The sequence below is a fragment of the Terrapene carolina genome, unplaced genomic scaffold (assembly GCF_002925995.2).
Source record: "Terrapene carolina triunguis isolate 2854851 unplaced genomic scaffold, T_m_triunguis-2.0 Scaffold391, whole genome shotgun sequence".
Taxonomy (NCBI): Eukaryota; Metazoa; Chordata; order Testudines; family Emydidae; genus Terrapene; species Terrapene triunguis.
In genome coordinates, this window is record NW_020664742.1 from 77,606 (window position 1) to 96,963 (window position 19,358).

Consider the following 19,358-nt stretch of genomic DNA (forward strand, 5'->3'; position numbering starts at 1 on the left):
CTCCAGCCAGGATCTCCTCTTCGCTGTGCAAGGACCTGGGCTGCAGCTTGCCAGCAAGGGTGCTGCCGGGGTGCAGGCGTGCAAAGCGCCCCAGGGCCCAGATGGGGAAGACGTTGCGGTAGGAGGTGTAGCTGATTGCACAGGACTTGTTGAACACCCCAGAGATGTTCTCCTGCGAGGGGAGAGAGACAGAAAGAGGCAGGATTGGCAGGGCGCTCGCGAGCAAGGGGTGCTCCTGCAGGAGGTCCCACAAGCCCTTTGCCCTCTCACAGGCCTGTTGCGGGTACTGTGCCAAGCACACACGTTATGACTGATGCGCCCATGTTTCCCACACGCCCCGGCACACGGATACACTCCCTGCTCACTCCCGCTGAGGCACGACACCGCACACACGCAGGGCCAGGCTCCCCACCCTGCTCCGGTGGCCCCTGGGGCCAGACATTGGCCAGCAGTGCCCAGGTGGGGATTGCCGTGCCTGGCACAGAGCCAGCATTAAGAGGCATGTGCAGCCTCCAGCACGTGGCGTGGTCGTGGCACGGATGGAGCGCGATGCTGGATGGGATTGTGACCAGCCCCATGTACTAAAACAGTCCTTGGGCTGCTCTCATGTGTGCTGGGGCCGAGGCCAGCAGGCAGCCGGCCCCAGAATCAGGCAATCAGACCTCCCCACCTCCCAGGGCTTCCCTGCAGCCACCGGCCCATCCACTCCCACCCGCTTAACACGCCGTGCCTGCATCTCCCCGTACACCTCCAGCCACTGAACAACAGGGGTCAGCGATGAGCCCTGCCCTGTTCCTGGTTCCAGCTGGATCCAGGGCTCCGCTACCCGAGGGCACAGGGCCCTGGGAAGGGTCAGGTGGGGCCACACAAAGCCACATGGCCCGAGCCAAGGGGGAATACCCCAGAGATATATAGAAGAAGCCTCGTCCTGCTCACAGTCCTTGCACCCAGGGCACCCCGTGGGAGGGTGAGCCGCTGGGATGCAAAACAGATCCGTGTCCAGGGATTTGACAGGCTACTTCCATGTGCACAAAGCAGCAAACCCTGCAATGGCACAGAGGGTGAGCACTGGCAGGGGAAGGCAGGCCACACAGGGTTGGCTTGGGGCGCTCTTTAGTTTGCCAGCGTGAACAGCGGGGAGATGACAGGCAGCTGGCAAAGCGGAGCCCGGGGGCAGCGTGGTGGGGAGAGGAGGGAGGTCAGTCAGAGACCCTGTCTCATCTGGAACACTCCCACTGCCGAGGGCGTCTGCTCCCAGAGCATTTCACTGCTCTGCAGCCTTGGGCTGCTTTGGGCCCTGCATGGCGCCTGGATCCCCAAGTAACCATGACAGCGAAAGCCCCCTCACCTCATCGCATCAGCCTGCACTGATCAGAAGCCGGCCTCACCCAGAGTGTATCCCGGCCCCCCCACCTCTCTGTGAGATCTAAGGCCCATTACTGCAGCTAGGGATGGACCGACAGGCCCTGAACAGCTCGAGCTGGTTCAACATGCCGCCCAGGTCACCCCAGTACCCGCTCCCTGCTCCGGCTCCCCTCTCACAGAGTCCAGGGCAAGGGCTCCAGCTGCTGTTCAAACCTTCTCCACCAGGGAGATCGTCCCTTCTCCTGCGACCATGACTTCTCCTGACAGCTGCATTCCAGCAGCTCACCCAGACAGGGAGGCTTTTCAATACAGGAGGCAGAGCTCTCCCTGGAGCTGGACCGGACTGTGGAACTCACTGCCACATGACAGAAGAGACCACGGGCCGGAACGAAATGCAAAGCTCAGCTCTTCCACGGAGCCATCCTCAGCCAGCGATTCCCCCTCACAGACAGCTCCCAGCAAAACCCTTTGAGCCATTGGCCTGCATCTCCCCCAGCTGGGAGGGATGAAAGGGAGTGGCTGGCTGAAATGCCTGCAGTGACAGGGGCTGGATACATTAGAGAGAGCAGCGAGGAGCTGCATACCTGAGGCCAGTCACCATTGGGCAGCTGCTTGTCAATCAAAACCTTGATCCCCTTTTCCAGCACCCCAACGTCCGGGTATCTGCAGAGAGAAGGGGCAGAGGTCAGTGGTGCTGACTCCGAATAGCATGCTAGCCCCCCACCCCCGCCATGTGCAGCCGCAGCCGGAGCTCTCCTCTCTCCCTCCCCGGCACCACAGCGGGGACAGGAAAGCTCTTCTCCTCTCCCCACTAGCCCCCAGCACTCACACTATGGCCACCCCCCCACCTGTGTGTCATTCACAGGCTGGCTCGGTGGGCACCAAAGGCCCCGGACAGCCAAGCAGGTGAGGAAGCACCAGGTCTGCGACAGCAGCCACATCCTGCAGTGCCCAGCACAGGGACAGCTCAGTGGTTTGAGCATTGGCCTGCTAAACCCAGGGTTGAGAGTTCAATCCTTGAGAAGGCCACTTAGGAATCTGGGGCAAAATCAGTACTTGGTCCTGCTAGTGAAGGCAGGGTCCCTTCCAGCTCTATGAGATAGGTATATCTCCATATATTATTATTATTATTTATTAAGGCTGGGGTGGCAGCTCTGGGCCGTGCTGCTGCCTTACAGAGCCTGGACACTCGCTGTGGGAGAGCTGGTGGCGTGACGATGGGCACCAAGCGCCAGCCCGTGGACTGGAGCAGTCACTGGCTAACCCCTCTTGGCACGGGCGCCTCCCAATTGCTGGGGCGTGTGCTCTGGGCTAGCCCAGGCGAGGACACGCAGAGCACAGCAGGGGGCAGGCATGGCGCGAATGAAGGCTTCCACGCCAGCGCCCCGGTGCCGAGGTCCTTGGCAGGGCTGTGCTCTGTGAATGCGGGTGAAGAGGACGATGTTCTGCGGTGAGAAGCGGGGTCGGTTCTCCTACCTGACGGCCATGAGCCCCAGCAGGGCCCAGCAGGTGTTGTGGATCTGGGAGGTGGGGCTCTGCACGTATCTGCGCTGCTCGCAGGACTCAAAGTCCTCTCCCCAGCCACCATCCTCCATCTGCTTGGAGACCAGGAACTGGCAGGCCTGGGCCACCTCCCTGCATGCGGCTCTGAAGGGACGAGGCAGAGCAAAGGGACTAAGCCAGGGCAGCCTCATGGGGCTTTGGGGAAGGGGCTGGTGGAGCATGTGGGGGCAGGAGACAGTGTGAAGCTGGGGCAGGGAGGCTCTAGCAGGAGCCGGGGTCTCCGAGATGAGACTTGGCCCCCGGGGATGGGAGCAGCAGCCTAGGGCAGACGAGGTTCCTCTGGTGAGTGCACAACCTGGCTCTGAACACCAGAGCCCCCAGCTACGAGCGGCCAGCAAGCTGGAGCCAGGGGGCCACGGGCTGGGGACAGGGCCCCAGGGGGCTGTGACTCTCAGTGAGCAGGGGACGGGAGGACAGAGGAGCCCGACCCAATGCCTGGCGGGGAAGGCTGCTCTGGGTTTGAACAAGCTCCTCCCCCAGCGGAGTGATGCAGCACCTCCTGTGCTCGAGGGATGGCGCCAGCCACTCCAGGCCATGCCCTGCAGGCCGTGGCAGCCAGGGAGCCACACGCCGGATTCCCACACTCACCCGTTCTGGTAGGTGTGCTGCAGACAGGCCAAGGCCTCCAGTCCGAACCAGGTGCCGTAGGTAAAGCACACGCCCCAGCTCCTGATGGGAGGAGAGCGGCAGCGTCAGGCAGCGCAGAACGCTCTGCGGGTCTGACACCACCGGCCCCCCGTGCCACAGACAGGCCTGGGAAGTCTCCACCTCTCAGTACAGTCCCTCCCCACCGCAGACCCTGGGAAGGGTCCCATCGCCTCAGGCTACGCTGAGCCTTTACTGGAGCTGTCGCACACACACGGGCCAGGAGTCGCATCCCATCCCACGTCGCTGCGTCTGGCTCGTCTCTAGTCCGCAAGCTAAGGGGGTTAGTCACTCACTGGGAGCACCCAGCGCCACAGGCACTGGTCTGCAGGGGGCCCTAGACACGACTGTAACAGGCCGGACTGCTGTGGGCTCCCTGAGCCAGCCCCCCACCCACCTCCCCCGGACACTGGCACACCTGAAGGTAAAGGGGAGAGAGGGTTGCCCAAGAGGGCAGGTACCAGCGCCTCTCTCCTCACCCCAGCCACCTCCTGCCCTGATCAGGGTGGAGTTTGCTGCACCAGCGGTGCACACAGCCACTCACCCTTCCCACGAGCCGTCAGCTCTCTGCACCCTGCGGCAGTACTCCAGGCCCTTGCGCAGCGTCTCTCTAGACAGGAGAAGAGGGTGCCTTAGTGTGCAGCGTCCATCCTCCTGCCAGCCCGACCCAGGGGCTCCTTGGGAGCTTGAATCCCCTCTGAGAAGTGGGGGCCCAGCCCCTATTAAAAGAGTCACTCAAGGGCCGTAAGCTGCAAGTGGACTGAGCCTCCACAGTAGGGTTACCATACGTCCGGATTTTCCTGGACATGTCCGGCTTTTTGGTCCCCAAATCCCCGTCCGGGAGGAAATTCCAAAAAGCCAGGCATGTCCGGGAAAATAGGGAGGGATCGTGGGGCTTGGAACCGGGCTGGAGCCGCTGGGGCCGGAGCTGGAGCCGCTGGGGCCGGCGGTGCTCGGCCGCTGGTCGGCACCGCTCGGCTAGGGCCGGGCCGGTGCCGCTCGGCCGGAACTGGGGCCCGAGCCGGGCCGGAGCCCCTGGGACCGGGGCTGGGGGTGCTCGGCCGGCACCGCTCGGCCGGGGCCAGAGCTGGGCCGGAGCCGCTCGGCCGGAACGGGGCCCGAGCCGAGCCGGGCCGGAGCCGCTGGGACCGGGGTTGGGGGGACTCGGCCGGCGCCGCTCGGCCAGGGCCAGTGCCCCAGGGCCCGAGCCGAGCTGGAGTCGCCAGGGCCGGGGCGGGCCGGAGCCGCTCGGCCGGAACTGGGGCCAGCGCCCCAGGGCCCAAGCCGAGCCAGGCCGGAGACACCGGGGCCAGAGCCGCTCGGCCGGGGGGGCCGGACTGGGCCGCACCTCCCAGCCCCAGCCCCAGCTTACCTGCTGCCTGCCTGTTTCAGGCTTCCCGAGAACATTTGATTCGCGGGAAGCAGGGGAGGGGGAAGAGCAGGGGGGCGGAGCGTTCAGGGGAGGGGGCGGGGTTGGGGTGGGGACTTTGGGGAAGGGGCGGAGTTGGGGCGGGGCCGGGGCCCCGTGGAGTGTCCTCTTTTTGTTTTTTTTAAATATGGTAACCCTACTCCACAGCCCCTGTGCAGCTGCCTGACCATGGCCCCTGGGGGCTCAGATGGAGACAGGATCTCCACCCCGGGACATTTACCGGTGCCTTCCCAGCTGGTCTGCAGATGAAACACACCCTGGTCTGTGCCCCCAGTGCCCTCCTTGAGTCCGGGTGGCCCTTTGGCCTCACACAGGAAGCGGATGTACTCAGGCGGGCTGTTCTGAAACGGTAGCTTGGAAAGGAGGGTGCCCCCCACTGCACTGGGACAGCAGCTGCCGTGTTCGGTTACTGGGTTCGTTCCCGGAGCTGTGTGGACGGCAGGGTCTGCCCTGCGGGTCAGAGCGTACAGGCGGGGCCTGCGCCAGGTTCATCCCAGCAGGCCCCACTTACTGACCTCCCCAGGGTGCAAGCTCTGGACTGATGGTTCGGCGCTCCCCCTCCATTACCTGACCTCCCGGGCCCGGTGCTCGGGGAAGGCCTCGTGGAAGTGCTTCAGCGCCTGCACGACGGCCGACGTGCACTCCACGTAGCAGTAGTCTATCATGATGTCACCTGCCAGACAGGAGAAGCAGCAGTGAGCATCCCCATCACATGGGGACTCATGGCCAGCAGGCAGCTTGAGGACAATGCCAGACACTGACAGGGGCCCTGCCTCCCCGGTGCACTCCCATCCCAGGAGCTGTGCTGAGGTGCTGTCTCTGGGGATGGGCACTGGCCGTGTGATTGCGCCGAGACCCCCCGAGCCTGCCTTGGGCACCACGCCCAGCAGACCTGGCCCTGCCTCCCCTCGCGGTTCGAGTGACAATAGCTGGGGAGAGCCCCAGCGCGCCTGCCCTTACCGAACACCTCCGAGGCGTTCAGGAGCTCCAGCAGCCGGCCCCCCCGCTTGGTTTCATACGTCGCGAAGCCTCCGTCAGGATTCCTCATGCTCAGCAACTGCCCGGACACGGAAGGGAAGAGATTGACGATCCAAACCAGCCTCGTTCACCCCCTGCTACAAATCACCCTTCACCCCTCTCCCGCCTCCGCCATCCCCCTCCAGAACCCTCGATCCCGAGGCCAGAAGGGCTGGCCTGACCTGCACAGCACAGGCCAGAGACCTGCCCCAAAGTAACTCTTTTCCAACGACCGCAGATCTTCTAAAATACAGCCAATCGCGATTAATTTTTTTTAGTTAATCACGTGGATTAATCGCAGTTAACTGACAGCCCTAATAAAAATATTAAACAGCAAGGGCTGGGAAACTGATCCCTGTAACACGCCTCTAGAAACACACCGCTTGGTGCAGATCCCCCGTTTACAATTACATTTGGAAACCCATCCGTTAGCCAGCTTTTAATCCATTTAATGTTTGCCAGGTTAATTTTGTATTGCTCTAGTGTTTTCACCAAATTTTGTGAGGTACCACTTTAAACATCTTACAAAAGTCTAAGTTTTATATCAACACTATTACCTTTATCAACCAAACTGGACAGGATCTATTTTCCATAAATAATTTTTATTATTCTAATTTTATTCTCAATGGCAACTGGCATTTATTATATTACCCTCCTTTCATTTTTTATTAATGGAGTTCCTTAGCTGCTCCATTATCTTGCCAGGGATTGATGTCAGACTGACCGACCTATAATTACCTTGAACATTTTATTTACCCTTTTCAAATACTGGCACAACATTAGTTTTCTTTCGGTCTTTTGCAACGTCCTCAATGTTCCAAGGCTTATTGAAAAATCAACATTTACAGTCCAGTGAGCTTCTCAGCCAGCTCTTTTAAAACTCTTGGATTCAAGTTATCTGGACCTGCTGATTTTAAAATGTCTAACTTTAGTTGCTGCTGTTTAACACCCTCCAGAGATACTAGTGGAATGTAAAGAGCATCATCATATGATATGACTACACCATCTGGCTTTTCCCCAAATACAGATAAAAAATATTTATTGAACACTTCTGCTTTGTTTTGCATTATTACTGATAATTCTATCATTTTCATCTAGTAATGGACCAACACCATTGTCAGGATTCCTTTGTTCTTAATATCTTAAAAAACTCCTTATTGTCCTTAACTCTCAGGCCATAGATTTCTTCTTGTGCCCCTTTGTTTCCCGCATCCATCATCTACAATTCTTAGCTTCCGATTTCAACTTCCCTTTTCTGCCATTTGTTATATATTGTTTTCTTATTTTTATAGGTGCTCTCACTTCTCCTCTAATCCAGGTCTTTCTATCCACTACCGCCTTCTTCCTTGATTGTGGGATTGTAGCTTTTGGGGCATCCAATTGTTCTTAAACAATTCCCAATTATCATCCACATTTTCTCTGATTAAATTCTTCCTCCCAGCTGATTTGGGTCATAGTTATTTAGCTTTGAGAGACTGGTCCTTTTAAAGTACCCAGTAATATGCCTCTGGTCTGGACTTTATTCTGTTTGCACATTACTCATGTGATCGAGTTATGATTACGTGTACCTAACCGTCCATTAATTTTTAGTTATGTGATCAGTTCTTCTTTATCTGTCAAGACGAGGTCTAATATACGGAGATATAGACCTATCTCATAGAGCTGGAAGGGACCCTGAAAGGTCATCAAGTCCAGTCCCCTGCCTTCACTAGCAAGACCAAGTACTGATTTTGCCCCCGATCCCTAAGTGGGCCCCTCAAGGATTGAACTCACAACCCTGGGTTTAGCAGCCCAATGCTCAAACCACTGAGCATTTCTTCCCCCTTTTCCCCCTTCCCTTTTGCTACCCTGTTTCCCCGAAAGTAAGACATCCCCCGAAAATAAGACCTACTTCCAGTTTTGCCTCTCGCTGTAATATAAGGCATCCCCCGAAAATAAGACCTCCCCGATAATAAGGCCACCCCGGAATATAAGGCCCCGAAGCTCCAGGAAAAATAAGACCTCCCCTGAAAATAAGACCTAGCGCATCTTTGGGAGCAAAAATTAATATAAGACACTGTCTTATTTTCGGGGAAACACGGTAGGAGCTGGCCAGAGCCAGAGGCACTTTTATCCTCCCCACGGAACAGCTGCCTGGTCTCCAAGGCCCTGGAGCCAGCTCAGGACGCTCGCTTCTGCTCCCCAAGACCTGGGCGAACGAGCTCCCTGCACGGGGTGTCTGTGCTGTGAGCAGACTGCCCACCGGGGAAAGGCGCTGCGCTGTCCCTCCATGCAGGGACAGAACAGGGACAGAACAGCTCTGAGCTCTCTCCCGCACACAGGGCAATCTGGTCACGTCCTGTCAGGCTGCATGCGCTGCTCCCGACTCGGGACTCATGAGCGACACCCGTTGGCAGCGAGAGGCGCTGCACTAACAGCCCTGCCTGGGCTCCTCCTGGGGTTCATGCCAGCCGGGCCCAGCTCACATCCAGACGTGATCCCAGACTCACGCCCAGCAGGCCGTATGCCCAGTCACAGGACGGCCAAGGCCCACAGAGGGAGAACATCCCCCACCCAGAAGCCATTTTGTTTTAAGCTGTTCCGAGATACGTGGCGCTGACTCTGGGGTTCTCCCCCAACCGGGTCTCCGCTGCCTCTTACCACATTCACAGCATCAAAGAGGCGCCCCGTGGGGACATGCTCTGCTATGAAGGGACACTTCTCCTGCAGCAGCATCACCAATTTCAGCCCCTCCGCAGTGCAGTCAGCCACGATCCAGCCGCAGTCACGGGTGCTGAAGGGGAATCCGCCCTGCGGAGTCAGGCACCAGCACTCAGCCCCAGGAGCACAGAGGCGAGGGAAACTCCCCCGCCAGGCTCTGCCCTGCCCAAGGGAAGGTGGAGCCCCCTCACCCAACCCAGCATTACAGCTCCGCTTGTGCACACGAAATGGGGAGAGAACGCTGGCAACCATCCCCCACTTCGAGTCCCGCAGGAGGCTGGGGAGACAGGGGAGTCCCTCCTCAACAGCGAGGTGGCACCAGGAGCTACTGCAATAGCTTTCACGCTGGAGGCTGGGACCAAACCCAAGTCTGGGCCCCAAGCAAAGTGCCAGTGGTGGGTGAAATCCAGCCCATGCCATGGGCAGGTGTCCAGACACATTCACCGAGCAGCTGGGCGCAACGGGAGGCCCTGGGGCAGGTGGGGCCCAGAGCTGGCACAGCGGGGGCTGCAGCCCAGGATGGCAGTGCCGTGGCAGAGCCTGGGGGCAGGAGCTCACGCTGTGTCTGGCTGCACTTTGCCTGTTACACGGGACCCTCCTAATTACCCAGGTGAGGCTGCCTCCCCCACCAAAAAATACCGTACTGGAGAAAACAACGCTGCCCAGCCCCACCACAAACAGGCCTTAGTGGGATTGTGCCACATCTCCTTCCATGGCAACTGGCCTGACGGCCACCCCGGACCCACGGCCATTGGCCTCAGCTTACAGAGCCCCTCCTCCGCCGATGCGATGTGTATTGGCCAAGCCCCGCCCCCATATGCAGACACCAAGCCACCTGCTGTTCTGCTTCCCATGCCCCGGGCACTGCCAGGTAAACGCCAGCTCGTGCCCTTCTTCCAAGCAGGCTGAGCCTGTCTAACTGCCAGCCCCTCGGCACCTGGGATCTCAGTCACGGCCGCAGACTCCTCCAGACACCAGAGAGTCGCTCTGCGGCCAGAGCCTCCCTCTGACGCTATCACAGGATAGATCCACTTTGAGTTGAAAAGGTTCGTTCCCTGCCCCGCGAGCAGCCCAGAGCTAGGGGCAGCCGGACACGTGAGGAACAAACATGGAACAACAGGGGAGAATCAACCCAGGGAAATCCAGGCCCGTGGCCAGCTGTACCTTGCTCATCTGGCGATAGTACTTCTGGTAGTCGGGCGGGTTATCCGGAATCTGCAGGAGATACGAGGAGCACCAGTGAGGAGGAACGGCAGGAGCAGCCTGGCTGCAGGCCCCATAGGCCCCACTGCAAGAGCAGAGCACTGCAAAGGGCAGGGGTCCCACAGCTATGGCAATGGCCATGGGATCAAGGCCAGCCGCGCCCACAGAGCACTCCTGTCTGCGCTGCCACAGTCTGCTCGCCAGAGGCCAGGCTGGGATTGGTGCTTGTCCGTGCCACGTGTCTCTGGATCAGGCCGGGGCCAAGGCTGGCCCTGGACTCTACCGCTGGGAGGGGATGAGCAGAAGGGACTTCCACAGCTGACCCTTTGCAGTACGCCCCAGTGCTGCCCTGGCGTGGCTGTGTCAGCACAGGGCACCTGGAGCTCTCCCCCGCAGCCCGGCTGCAGAGGGCCCTGTGCATCCACTTGTTTTCAGTGCTTCACCCCCGCAGAGCCCGGAGAGGGCCCCGCGGCTGGGTCCGCACCAAGCTTCCCATGAAACTGCCCTGCCACGCTGGGCCCAGCACCAGGGACAGGGCAGCCTGAGAGCAGACGGCTGCGGGGGTCTGACCTCCAGGTCAGCGAGCCCTGCTCAGAACAGGCCTGGACGATGGGGTCTTATAAAGGTAGCCAGCCAGTCAGGCAGCGGCATAGACAGCTGCAGCGGCACAGGAGCCAGCAAACAGAGCTGTAAACAGGGGAGTTTGGGGGAAGACTAAGAGAGGCAGGCAGAGGATAAGACAGGCTACTGAAGGGAGTGTGCAGTGTTCTAGCAGTGTCTTGGTGCTTGTTGGGGGTTTGTTGTGCTGTGGGTGGTGATGGTTTGGTTTGGTTTGTGTTTCCCAGATTTACAGGAATTAGGTGGGAAGCCTAAGACAGATACAGAGGCAGCAGTGGTAGTGACCCAAGCAGTGGAAGACACAATGAAGATGACTGGATGTGGAAGCTGCGGCATGTACATGATCCTGGAGGGGGTACCTGATAAGAGTTTTGTCTGCATGAAGTGCCACCTGATAGAGCTGATGGAAGAAAAGATCTGAGGATTGGAGATGCAGGTGGAAACTCTGGTTGAGTTTAGAAGGGGGTTCGAACGGATGATGGAGCAAAGACATGATGAGGCCGAAGGGAAAAGTTCAGACTTGCAGATGGAAGCAGGGCCAAAGAACTCTGAGGGGAGACTGCTGGGTGAGGAAAGTGGGGCCAAAGAACTCTGAGGGGAGACTGCTGGGTGAGGAAAGTGGACAGTGGAAGCATGTGACTAAGAGAACCAGGCAGAGGAACAGACGGGCTAGTGAAGGAGCAATAGAGCTCAGGAACAGGTTTGCGGGAGTTGGAAAATGAAGAAGGGGCACAGCAGGTGGTCGCTGAAGGTGAGAGGGCAAGGAAGAAGAGAAGAACAGCTAGTCCTATAAGGAGAGGGGAAGAGTCAACGGAGATGACGCCAAACATGAGCCCCAGGCGGATGGGTTGCAGAGGATTGCAAGAGTGAATTGGAATCGAGAGGACTTGCAGCCAAAGGGAACAGGGGATAGACCGGAGAATTGCACCGTCACCAGGAAAAGGCAGGTCTACGTGATTGGAGACTCCTTACTGAGAAGAATAGACAGGCCTGTAACCAGAGCTGATCCAGAGAACAGAAGGGTGTGCTGTCTGCCGGGTGCTAAGATACGGGATGTGGACCTGAGGCTGAAGAGGATCCTAACGGGAGCGGGAAAGAATCCGCTCATTGTCCTTCATGTGGGAACGAATGATACGGCTAGACTCTTGCTGGAATGTATCACAGGAGACTATGCCAGGCTGGGGAAGACACTTAAGTGATCTTCAGTGGGATTCTGCCTGTTCCTAGAGAAGGGCAACAAAGGTGTGACAAGATTATGACGATCAACAGATGGCTCAGGCAGTGGTGCTATAAGGAGGGCTTTGGGATGTATGGCCACTGGGAGGCATTCATGGACAGAGGACTGTTCTCTCGGGATAGACTTCACCTGAGTAGGGAGGGAAATAGACTTCTAGGATGGAGGCTGGCACAACTGATTAAGAGAGCTTTAAACTAGGAATTGGGGAATTATTAAATAATTCTACATGGGGAATTATTAGCTACATTAGAAAAGATGGGGATCAATATGAAAATTGAAAGGTGGATAAGGAATGGTTAAAGGGGAGACTACAACAAGTCGTACTGAAAGGTGAATTGTCAGGCTGGAGGGAGGTTACTAGTGGAGTTCCTCGGGGATCGGTTTTGGGACCAATCTTATTTAATCTTTTTATTACTGACCTTGGCACAAAAAGTGGGAATGTGCTAATAAAGTTCGCGGATGACACAAAACTGGGAGGTATTGCCAATACAGAGAAGGACCGGGATATCATACAGGAAGATCTGGATGACCTTGTAAACTGGAGTAATAGTAATAGGATGAAATTTAATAGTGAAAAGTGCAAGGTCATGCATTTAGGGATTAATAACAAGAACTATTGTTATAAGCTGGGGGGGGGGAATCATTTGGAAGTAACAGAGGAGGAGAAGGACCTCGGAGTATTGGTTGATCACAGGATGACTATGAGCCGCCAATGTTATATGGCCATGAAAAAAGCTAATGCGGTCTGGGGATGCATCAGGCGAGGTATTTCCAGTAGAGATAAGGAGGTGTTAGTACCATTATACAAGGCACTGGTGAGACCTAATCTGGAATATTGTGTGCAGTTCTGGTCACCCATGTTTAAGAAGGATGAATTCAAACTGGAACAGGTGCAGAGAAGGGCTACTAGGATGATCCGAGGAATGGAAAACCTGTCATATGAAAGGAGACTCAAAGAGCATGGCTTGTTTAGCCTAACCAAAAGAAGGCTGAGGGGAGATATGATCACTCTCTATAAATATATCAGAGGAATAAATACCAGGGAGGGAGAGGAATTATTTAAGCTCAGTACCAATGTGGACACAAGAACAAATGGATATAAACTCGACATTAGGAAGTTTAGACTTGAAATTAGATGAAGGTTTCTAACCATTAGAGGAGTGAAGTTCTGGAACAGCCTTCCAAGGGGAGCAGTGGGGGCAAAAGATATATCTGGCTTCAAGACTAAGCTTGATAAGTTTATGGAGGGGATGGTATGATGGGATAGCCTAATTTTGGCAATTAATTGATCTTTGACTATTAGCGGTAAATATGCCCAATGGCTTGTGATGGGATGTTAGATGGGGTGGGATCTGAGTTACTACAGAGAATTTGTTCCTGGGTGGCTGGTGAGTCTTGCCCACATGCTCAAGGTTTAGCTGATCGCCATATTTGGGGTCGGGAAGGAATTTTCCTCCAGGGCAGATTGGTAGAGGCCCTGAGGGTTTTTCGCCTTCCTCTGCAGCGTGGGGCACGGGTCACTTGCTGGAAGATTCTCTGCACCTTGAAGTCTTTAAACCACGATTTGAGGACTTCAATGGCTCAGACACAGGTTTGTTACAGGAGGGGGTGGGTGAGATTCTGTGGCCTGCGTTATGCAGGGGGTCAGACTAGATGATCATAATGGTCCCTTCTGACCAAGTCTATGATGCGGTGGTGAGAACACCAGTGGAGGTTCACGCGTGTGCTCCCATTGCCTCTAGCGCCTGTGGAGCAGCACCGGGAAACGGCACCCATGCAGGGACGTCACAGGAATCTCAGCGTCAGCCAGGCCCATGTGCCAGCTGTGTCCCAGGGCAGGCGGGTCTCCCTCCCTGAGAGAGGTGAGGCACACTCCGCTTTTAAAATCATTTTTTTTTAATTAATGGAGATATCCTATCTCCTAGAACTGGAAGAGACCTTGAAAGGTCATCAAGTCCAGCCTCCTGCCTTCACTAGCAGAACCAAGTATTGATTTTGCCCCAGATCCCTAAGTGGCCCCCTCAAGGATTGAACTCACAACCCTGGGTTTAGGAGGCCAATGCTCAAACCACTGAGCTATTCCTCCCCACCAAGGCCAAGCGCGCCGTGCCCTGCAGCACTCCCAGTCTGGGCTCCAAAGCTGGGTGGGGAAGAGCTCACTGCGAGAACCCTCACCGGAGCTGCAGGGGGACAGTGGCAGGGCTCTAGAAACAGGGGAACTAGAGAGAACCCGGCTGGGTCAGCCCCTACAGAAAAGCCCCATGGAATGTAAGAAGGGGAAACCTACAGATCCAGAGACATTCGACACGGGCGCACAAAAAGGACTCTGCAAACTAGTACATTTGATAGACAACGAAAGCCCCTGAGCTGAGCTAGCCGTTGGACCCACAGCATTCACCTCCCTGCCACGCTGCTTTAAAATGCCCCTGGGCTCTGATCCCCAGCCCCAAATGGAGTTAGACACCTCAATACCTTTGAGACTCTGGGCCTCTCTCCCTATCGTGTTCTGGTACCAAACCCCTTTCCTCTGTATCTCCTAGGACAGCCAGTGGCGCTGGGTGCTGAAAGCCAGCTAACGAAACTGTAAACCCTGTGTGTTCAAACGCAATGTGAAAAAGTGCAATTCCTGCTCACACCACACGGGTGCAGCACATCTCCGGAATTCTCAAGAATTGCAAAATAACGCTAGCTTTGTTCTAACAGCGCCAGCAAACGTTTTACAGTGAAACCTGGGGGTGCTGCAGCACCCCCATCCCCCTAGTTCCCGTGCCTATGACTACAGCGCATGAAGGGGATGAGCCGCATGGCTGGATGCCGAGAAGCTACGTGGGACACTGCAGTCTTACCAAAGTCAATGCTGACTCCCCACATCTGTGACCCCAACTCAGTGCTCACCTGGGTGATTTTGAGGAACTCATGGGCCCGTCTCAGACAGGAAGCGAATGCCGGGTCGTTCTGAGCACCAGCCTAGACAAGGAGGCAGACACACAAAATAAAGAGACGTCACTGCTCAGCTCTGTGATCAGTTTAGTTCTTCGGGAAAAACAAATTAGAAGAGATCTCCTGGAATCTGTGCCAGGCACGGTCACTCCCTGGTAAGAGTCAAATACAGCACTTTGGCCAGCCAGGGACTCCGGGGCACCAGAGATCTGCACTGGGGTGGCTCATCTCGCACTGGCTGGTACAGACGAGGAACAGGAACTCTCAGGCTCTGAGCGACTGGCGGAGCAGCATCGCAGTGCCTGATGCTGGAGCTACGCCAAGCAACACATCTCCATCGCTCGCTCGGAGCGGTCAAAGCCCCGTCTCTGTATTCCAGCATTGCTGCTGGTTCCGAGCAGTGCTGGGCTCTGGGCGGGTTTTACCACTGGCAGGTGCGATATGGCCCATCTTCGTACCAGTACCCCAAAGAGAACACAGCGCATGCGGGGAAGAGGTAACAGGAACTATCCTTGGTCCCTGCCCATGTGCATTTCAACGCCTACCCACCAGTGCTGTGGGGCCACGTGCCTGCACCTGACGGGAGTTAGGACAGTATTTTCAGGGGCCATCACCGGCAGCGTGCCACATGCTATGGAACAGCTATAGCGGCTCTTCCCTACGCGCCTGCCAGCTCCACGCCTGCAGCTGGCCAAGTGCAGGTTCCCAAGCGGCGTGACAGTGCTGCTCATCTCCGGGTGTTACTACAGGGGACACGTGCAGAGCCCCGTGCCATTCTAGCCTTCCTCCAGTGACACCTCGCACCCAGCGTTCAAAGGCCAGTCCACCTGCAAACCTGCACACACCTGCCTTTGTACGCAGGTGCGTCCACCCGACGCTACGGGGCAGTAGCTGTTCTGCCCCTTAGCGTGCATTCAGAGCGCGCTGGGATCGCAAGCCTGCAGGGCTCTCTCTAAGAGCTGCGCTCTGGCTGCACCACCAGTTACTGGCTCAGCGCAGGGAGCTCGGGGGACATTCTCTGGCCTGTGCTCTGCAGGGGGTCAGACTCGACGATCATCACAGCTCCGTCTGCGCTTGACACCCGAGGCTGTCGAACCCTCTCTCTAGTGTTGCTGTTGAGCGTACACTGTAGGAGCCGGGCCCCCAAGAGCCATGGCACTGAGGAAAGTGCAGGATGGTGCCTGTCTGAGACCCACGTCCCTTGCGGGGCAACCCAGCAGGCTGGCACAACAGCAAACATTACCTCCAGGAAGGCTTGGACGGCAAACGCTGTGTCCCAGAGCTGGGATCCGTTGGTGCCCTGGAACAGAAGAGTGTGCAATGAGAAGCAGCTTTTCAATCCGCCCCAGGCTTCCCGCCCACCCCTACGGGCCATGCTGCCTGCAGGCGCCACCACGCTGTACCAATGGCCGTGTAGACAGAGAAGGCTATAGGGCACACTGGCTGTGTGCAGACACGCAGCACAGGCACCGCCACACTGCACCAATGGGCCCTGTGCACAGGAAGGGCTGCAGCCTAAGGGAACACACTGAGGCAGAAACGGGCAGCAGGAGCAGGGTTATGGGGTTTTTCGGTTCGGGGGATGGGGTTAGACTTTCCCTCCAAAGCTATGTTAGGGTCTGATCCTGCAAGCCCCTCATGGACCCAGTGCAGGATGGCTCCGGGCACCTCACTCAATCCAGTATTGGTGTCTACAGCACCCTAGGCTGCAAGCTGCATCCCACACACAGCGACTGGAAACAAGAGAAAGCCCATAGCAGCATGCAGAGCGTGAGCCGTAGGGACGGGATGGGATGGGACGGGGGTCTCTGAGCTGAGATGTGAAGCGAGGCAGAGCCAGGAAGGCTGGCCCAGAGGGCAGGAGCTGCAGGGACTCGGCTCTCGCACAGCAGAGGAGGCCGGAGGGAACGGGAGAGAAGCTGCAGCAAGCCCACCGAGGGGTTCAAAACGAGGGCAGTTTGGCCATGGATCCTGAACCCAGAGGGGAGCACGAGGAGGGGACTGGGATGGGCCGACGGGGCTCCAGGCACATGGGGGGCTTGGGCAGCAGCATGTGGGCCCTGCTGGGCTGGGCCGTGGGGCAGCCCCAGAGAGGGCAGGTGTGGTACTCAAGCCCCAAGGAGATGAAGGCTGGGAGGAGGTCTCGATGGAGCACTGCACTACTAGACCGCCTGCATGGCGGGTCTGTGAGTGCTCTGCCGGCCGGGGCCAGGCCGTGACACAAGGAACAGTCCATGTTTGCACAAACAGACAGCAGTGCGAATGGCTGGCTGGGCGGCAAGGGGAGCCGTGGGGCGGGGGAGGAGGGAGGTGGCAGAGCTGTGTCTGGGGGGGATGCACCGCTGTCCCGGGAGAGGCACGTTTGTCTGGGAGACACTGAGCTGCAGGAAGTGGGACAGAGAAGCAGGCCTGCGTGGCCAGGGCATGGGGGAGCAGCATGCAGCCCCTTTCCTTGCTGGACACTCAGCAGGGGCCAAGCAGCCGTTAGTGCTCGGTTCTAGCCCCCCAGCGCAGGTAGGAGAGGGGCTGCCCGCTAACGTAGGGCCAGAACCGCACAGCAGAGACAGGACAGGACGGGACTCCTCCCCTAGGCTCCACCCCAGGGGCAATGCATGTGTGGCAGGGGCGAAAGGCCAGAGTGAAGGGGCTGGGCACGGGATGGCGGGTGCAGAGCACCCCCCAGAGGTACAGGGGAAGCAGCTGCCTGAGAGCACGGACACACACTGCTCCCGATACCAACCCCTTCTACCCTCTGCCAGGAGGAGGAGCAGGGACGGGAGAAGCTGCTGCTGTGAGCCGCACAGCTGGGCCAGGGCTGGTCCTATTACTATTAACAGCCCGGCAGGAAAGGGAGACATTGCAGGGGTGGCAGATCCCCCGAGGCAGAGCAGCCTGGCGAGACCCCCTTTGCAGTACGTGCTCAGTCCCTGGGTGAGGGGTCCCTGCCCAGCCCTGCGAGCTGCCTCAGCAGCAGCGAGAGGGTGCCCAAGGTCCCTGCATTCACTGCCAGGGCCACAGCGCCTTACCTGCATCTTCATGCCGTCGAGTCCCAGCCTGCGTGGAGAGAGAGCACATCACTGCAGCAGCCTGGGGAGCGTGGTGCTGTCCCCAACCTCCCTCAGCCCCCAGGCATCTAACACTGCTGCTAGGGCACGGAGTACTGAGCTTCAGGGGCAGCCTTGCAGATTCCCCAGGGGCCCTGGCCTGCCCCTTCCCAGCCTGACTGGGAGAACTGGAGCGAATGGGACTCATTAATAAGGAGCCAGCATCTGGAGCTGGCTGCTGATCAGTGCAAGACCCCGCCCCCCTCACGTTCGCATGCCGCCTGCACAGAGCTCCCTGCTCCTGGGCCCTAGGCAGCGTGGTAGCCCTGGGAGCACAGCAGGGAACCCCATGGCAGGTCTGGGCAGCAGGTTCCCTGCTAGGGCCTGGGGACTCCCGCGCGGGGCAGAGCGGCTCTCTCTAACTGAGCCCTGCGCTGTCTCCAGGGCTGGGGAGGTTCATGGGCCTGGCCTTACCAGAGGTAATCAGGGATCCTGGAGACATGCTCCTGGAAGGCTGGAGAGCTCTCCCCATCCACGTACCAGCGAACCAGCATGTTAATGGTCTTGGAAATCTGCCGAGAGAGAAGGCGTCACTCCCCTGCAGAGCGCAGTGGTGTTCAGCTCGGGCCTGCACAGCATGACCTGACCTCATGACCAGCCCCAGAGCAAACCCCAGGCTGGGGGCTGTCTGCAGGGGAGCGAGCACGTCTACATGGGGCTCTGGTCACAGAACGGACCCCTTGGCATCCCCATGTCTGTTCCCCATCACAGGGCAGGAGATCACTCTCCAGCCAGGGCCTTCCACCAGCTGACTTCACACCCCCCAGCTGTCCCCAGCAAAGACTCTGCAGAGGGGGGCATCTGGCACGCCCTGCCTCCACTGCCACTGTACAACGACCAGGCGGCTGCTCACGCTCTCCTCTCCCGCCAGCCTCCTCACTCCCCTTGTCATCCGCCGTGAACTCTCCTGTGTGCAGCGCCCAGCACAGCAGGCCCTGAGCCTGCCTGGATTGCTGGTTGCTATGGTTAACGTGCCAGCAGCAGGGCGTCTGTGCAGAGCTGGGGAGTCCCAGGCCGGTCTCTCCCGCACCTGGGCAGGAATTGGAGCCAGCTCCATTGATTCGTTGGGAACGGTAACGAGCAGCCTACCGGGCCAATGCTGATGGCCTTGGTGAATCTGTCGTCAGCCTTGATGTGGTCGTACAGCTCCGCGATGGCTCGCTGCCTCAGCCGGGCGCTGTGGTGGGCTTCGTACACGTTCAGGATGGCTGAGACGGGAACAAGAGAGACACAATAAGGAAACTCTTACCAGCTGCCTGGTCCCAACTCCTGTGCGAGCAGGGCCCGGCCCCGAGCCCCAGAGAGCTCCCCCCATCCTTTCCCCAGCTGGCCAGGGCTCTGGGGGGAGCAGGGCGAGAGCCCCAGAGACACAGCCCCAGAACGCTCCCCACCTGGACTGAACCTTGGTTGTTTCACTGCTGCTCAGCCCGAGACAGGACCAGAGGGAAGGTGGGAAGCTGCTGAGTGGGGGACAGAACCTGAGGTATTAAGATTCACTCAGTGCCCCAGCACACAGCCCACGCTGGACTCAGCCTCC

General features: G+C 58.0%; 1 protein-coding gene across 1 annotated transcript in view; it reads right to left on the minus strand.

The window, feature by feature from the left end:
- Positions 1-4: 4 nt before the first annotated feature.
- The window catches only part of LSS (lanosterol synthase), a gene marked incomplete at its 3' end in the record, with an annotated part of 26,607 nt that continues 7,253 nt past the window's right edge, over positions 5-19,358 (minus strand). Inside the window, 14 exon segments of the mRNA XM_026658024.2 lie at positions 5-172; positions 1,950-2,028; positions 2,842-3,012; positions 3,517-3,597; positions 4,118-4,183; positions 5,570-5,675; positions 5,963-6,059; positions 8,660-8,809; positions 9,884-9,934; positions 14,673-14,744; positions 15,961-16,017; positions 17,744-17,771; positions 18,236-18,333; positions 18,911-19,029. Of these exon segments, the coding sequence (XP_026513809.1) occupies positions 5-172; positions 1,950-2,028; positions 2,842-3,012; positions 3,517-3,597; positions 4,118-4,183; positions 5,570-5,675; positions 5,963-6,059; positions 8,660-8,809; positions 9,884-9,934; positions 14,673-14,744; positions 15,961-16,017; positions 17,744-17,771; positions 18,236-18,333; positions 18,911-19,029 (1,343 nt within the window).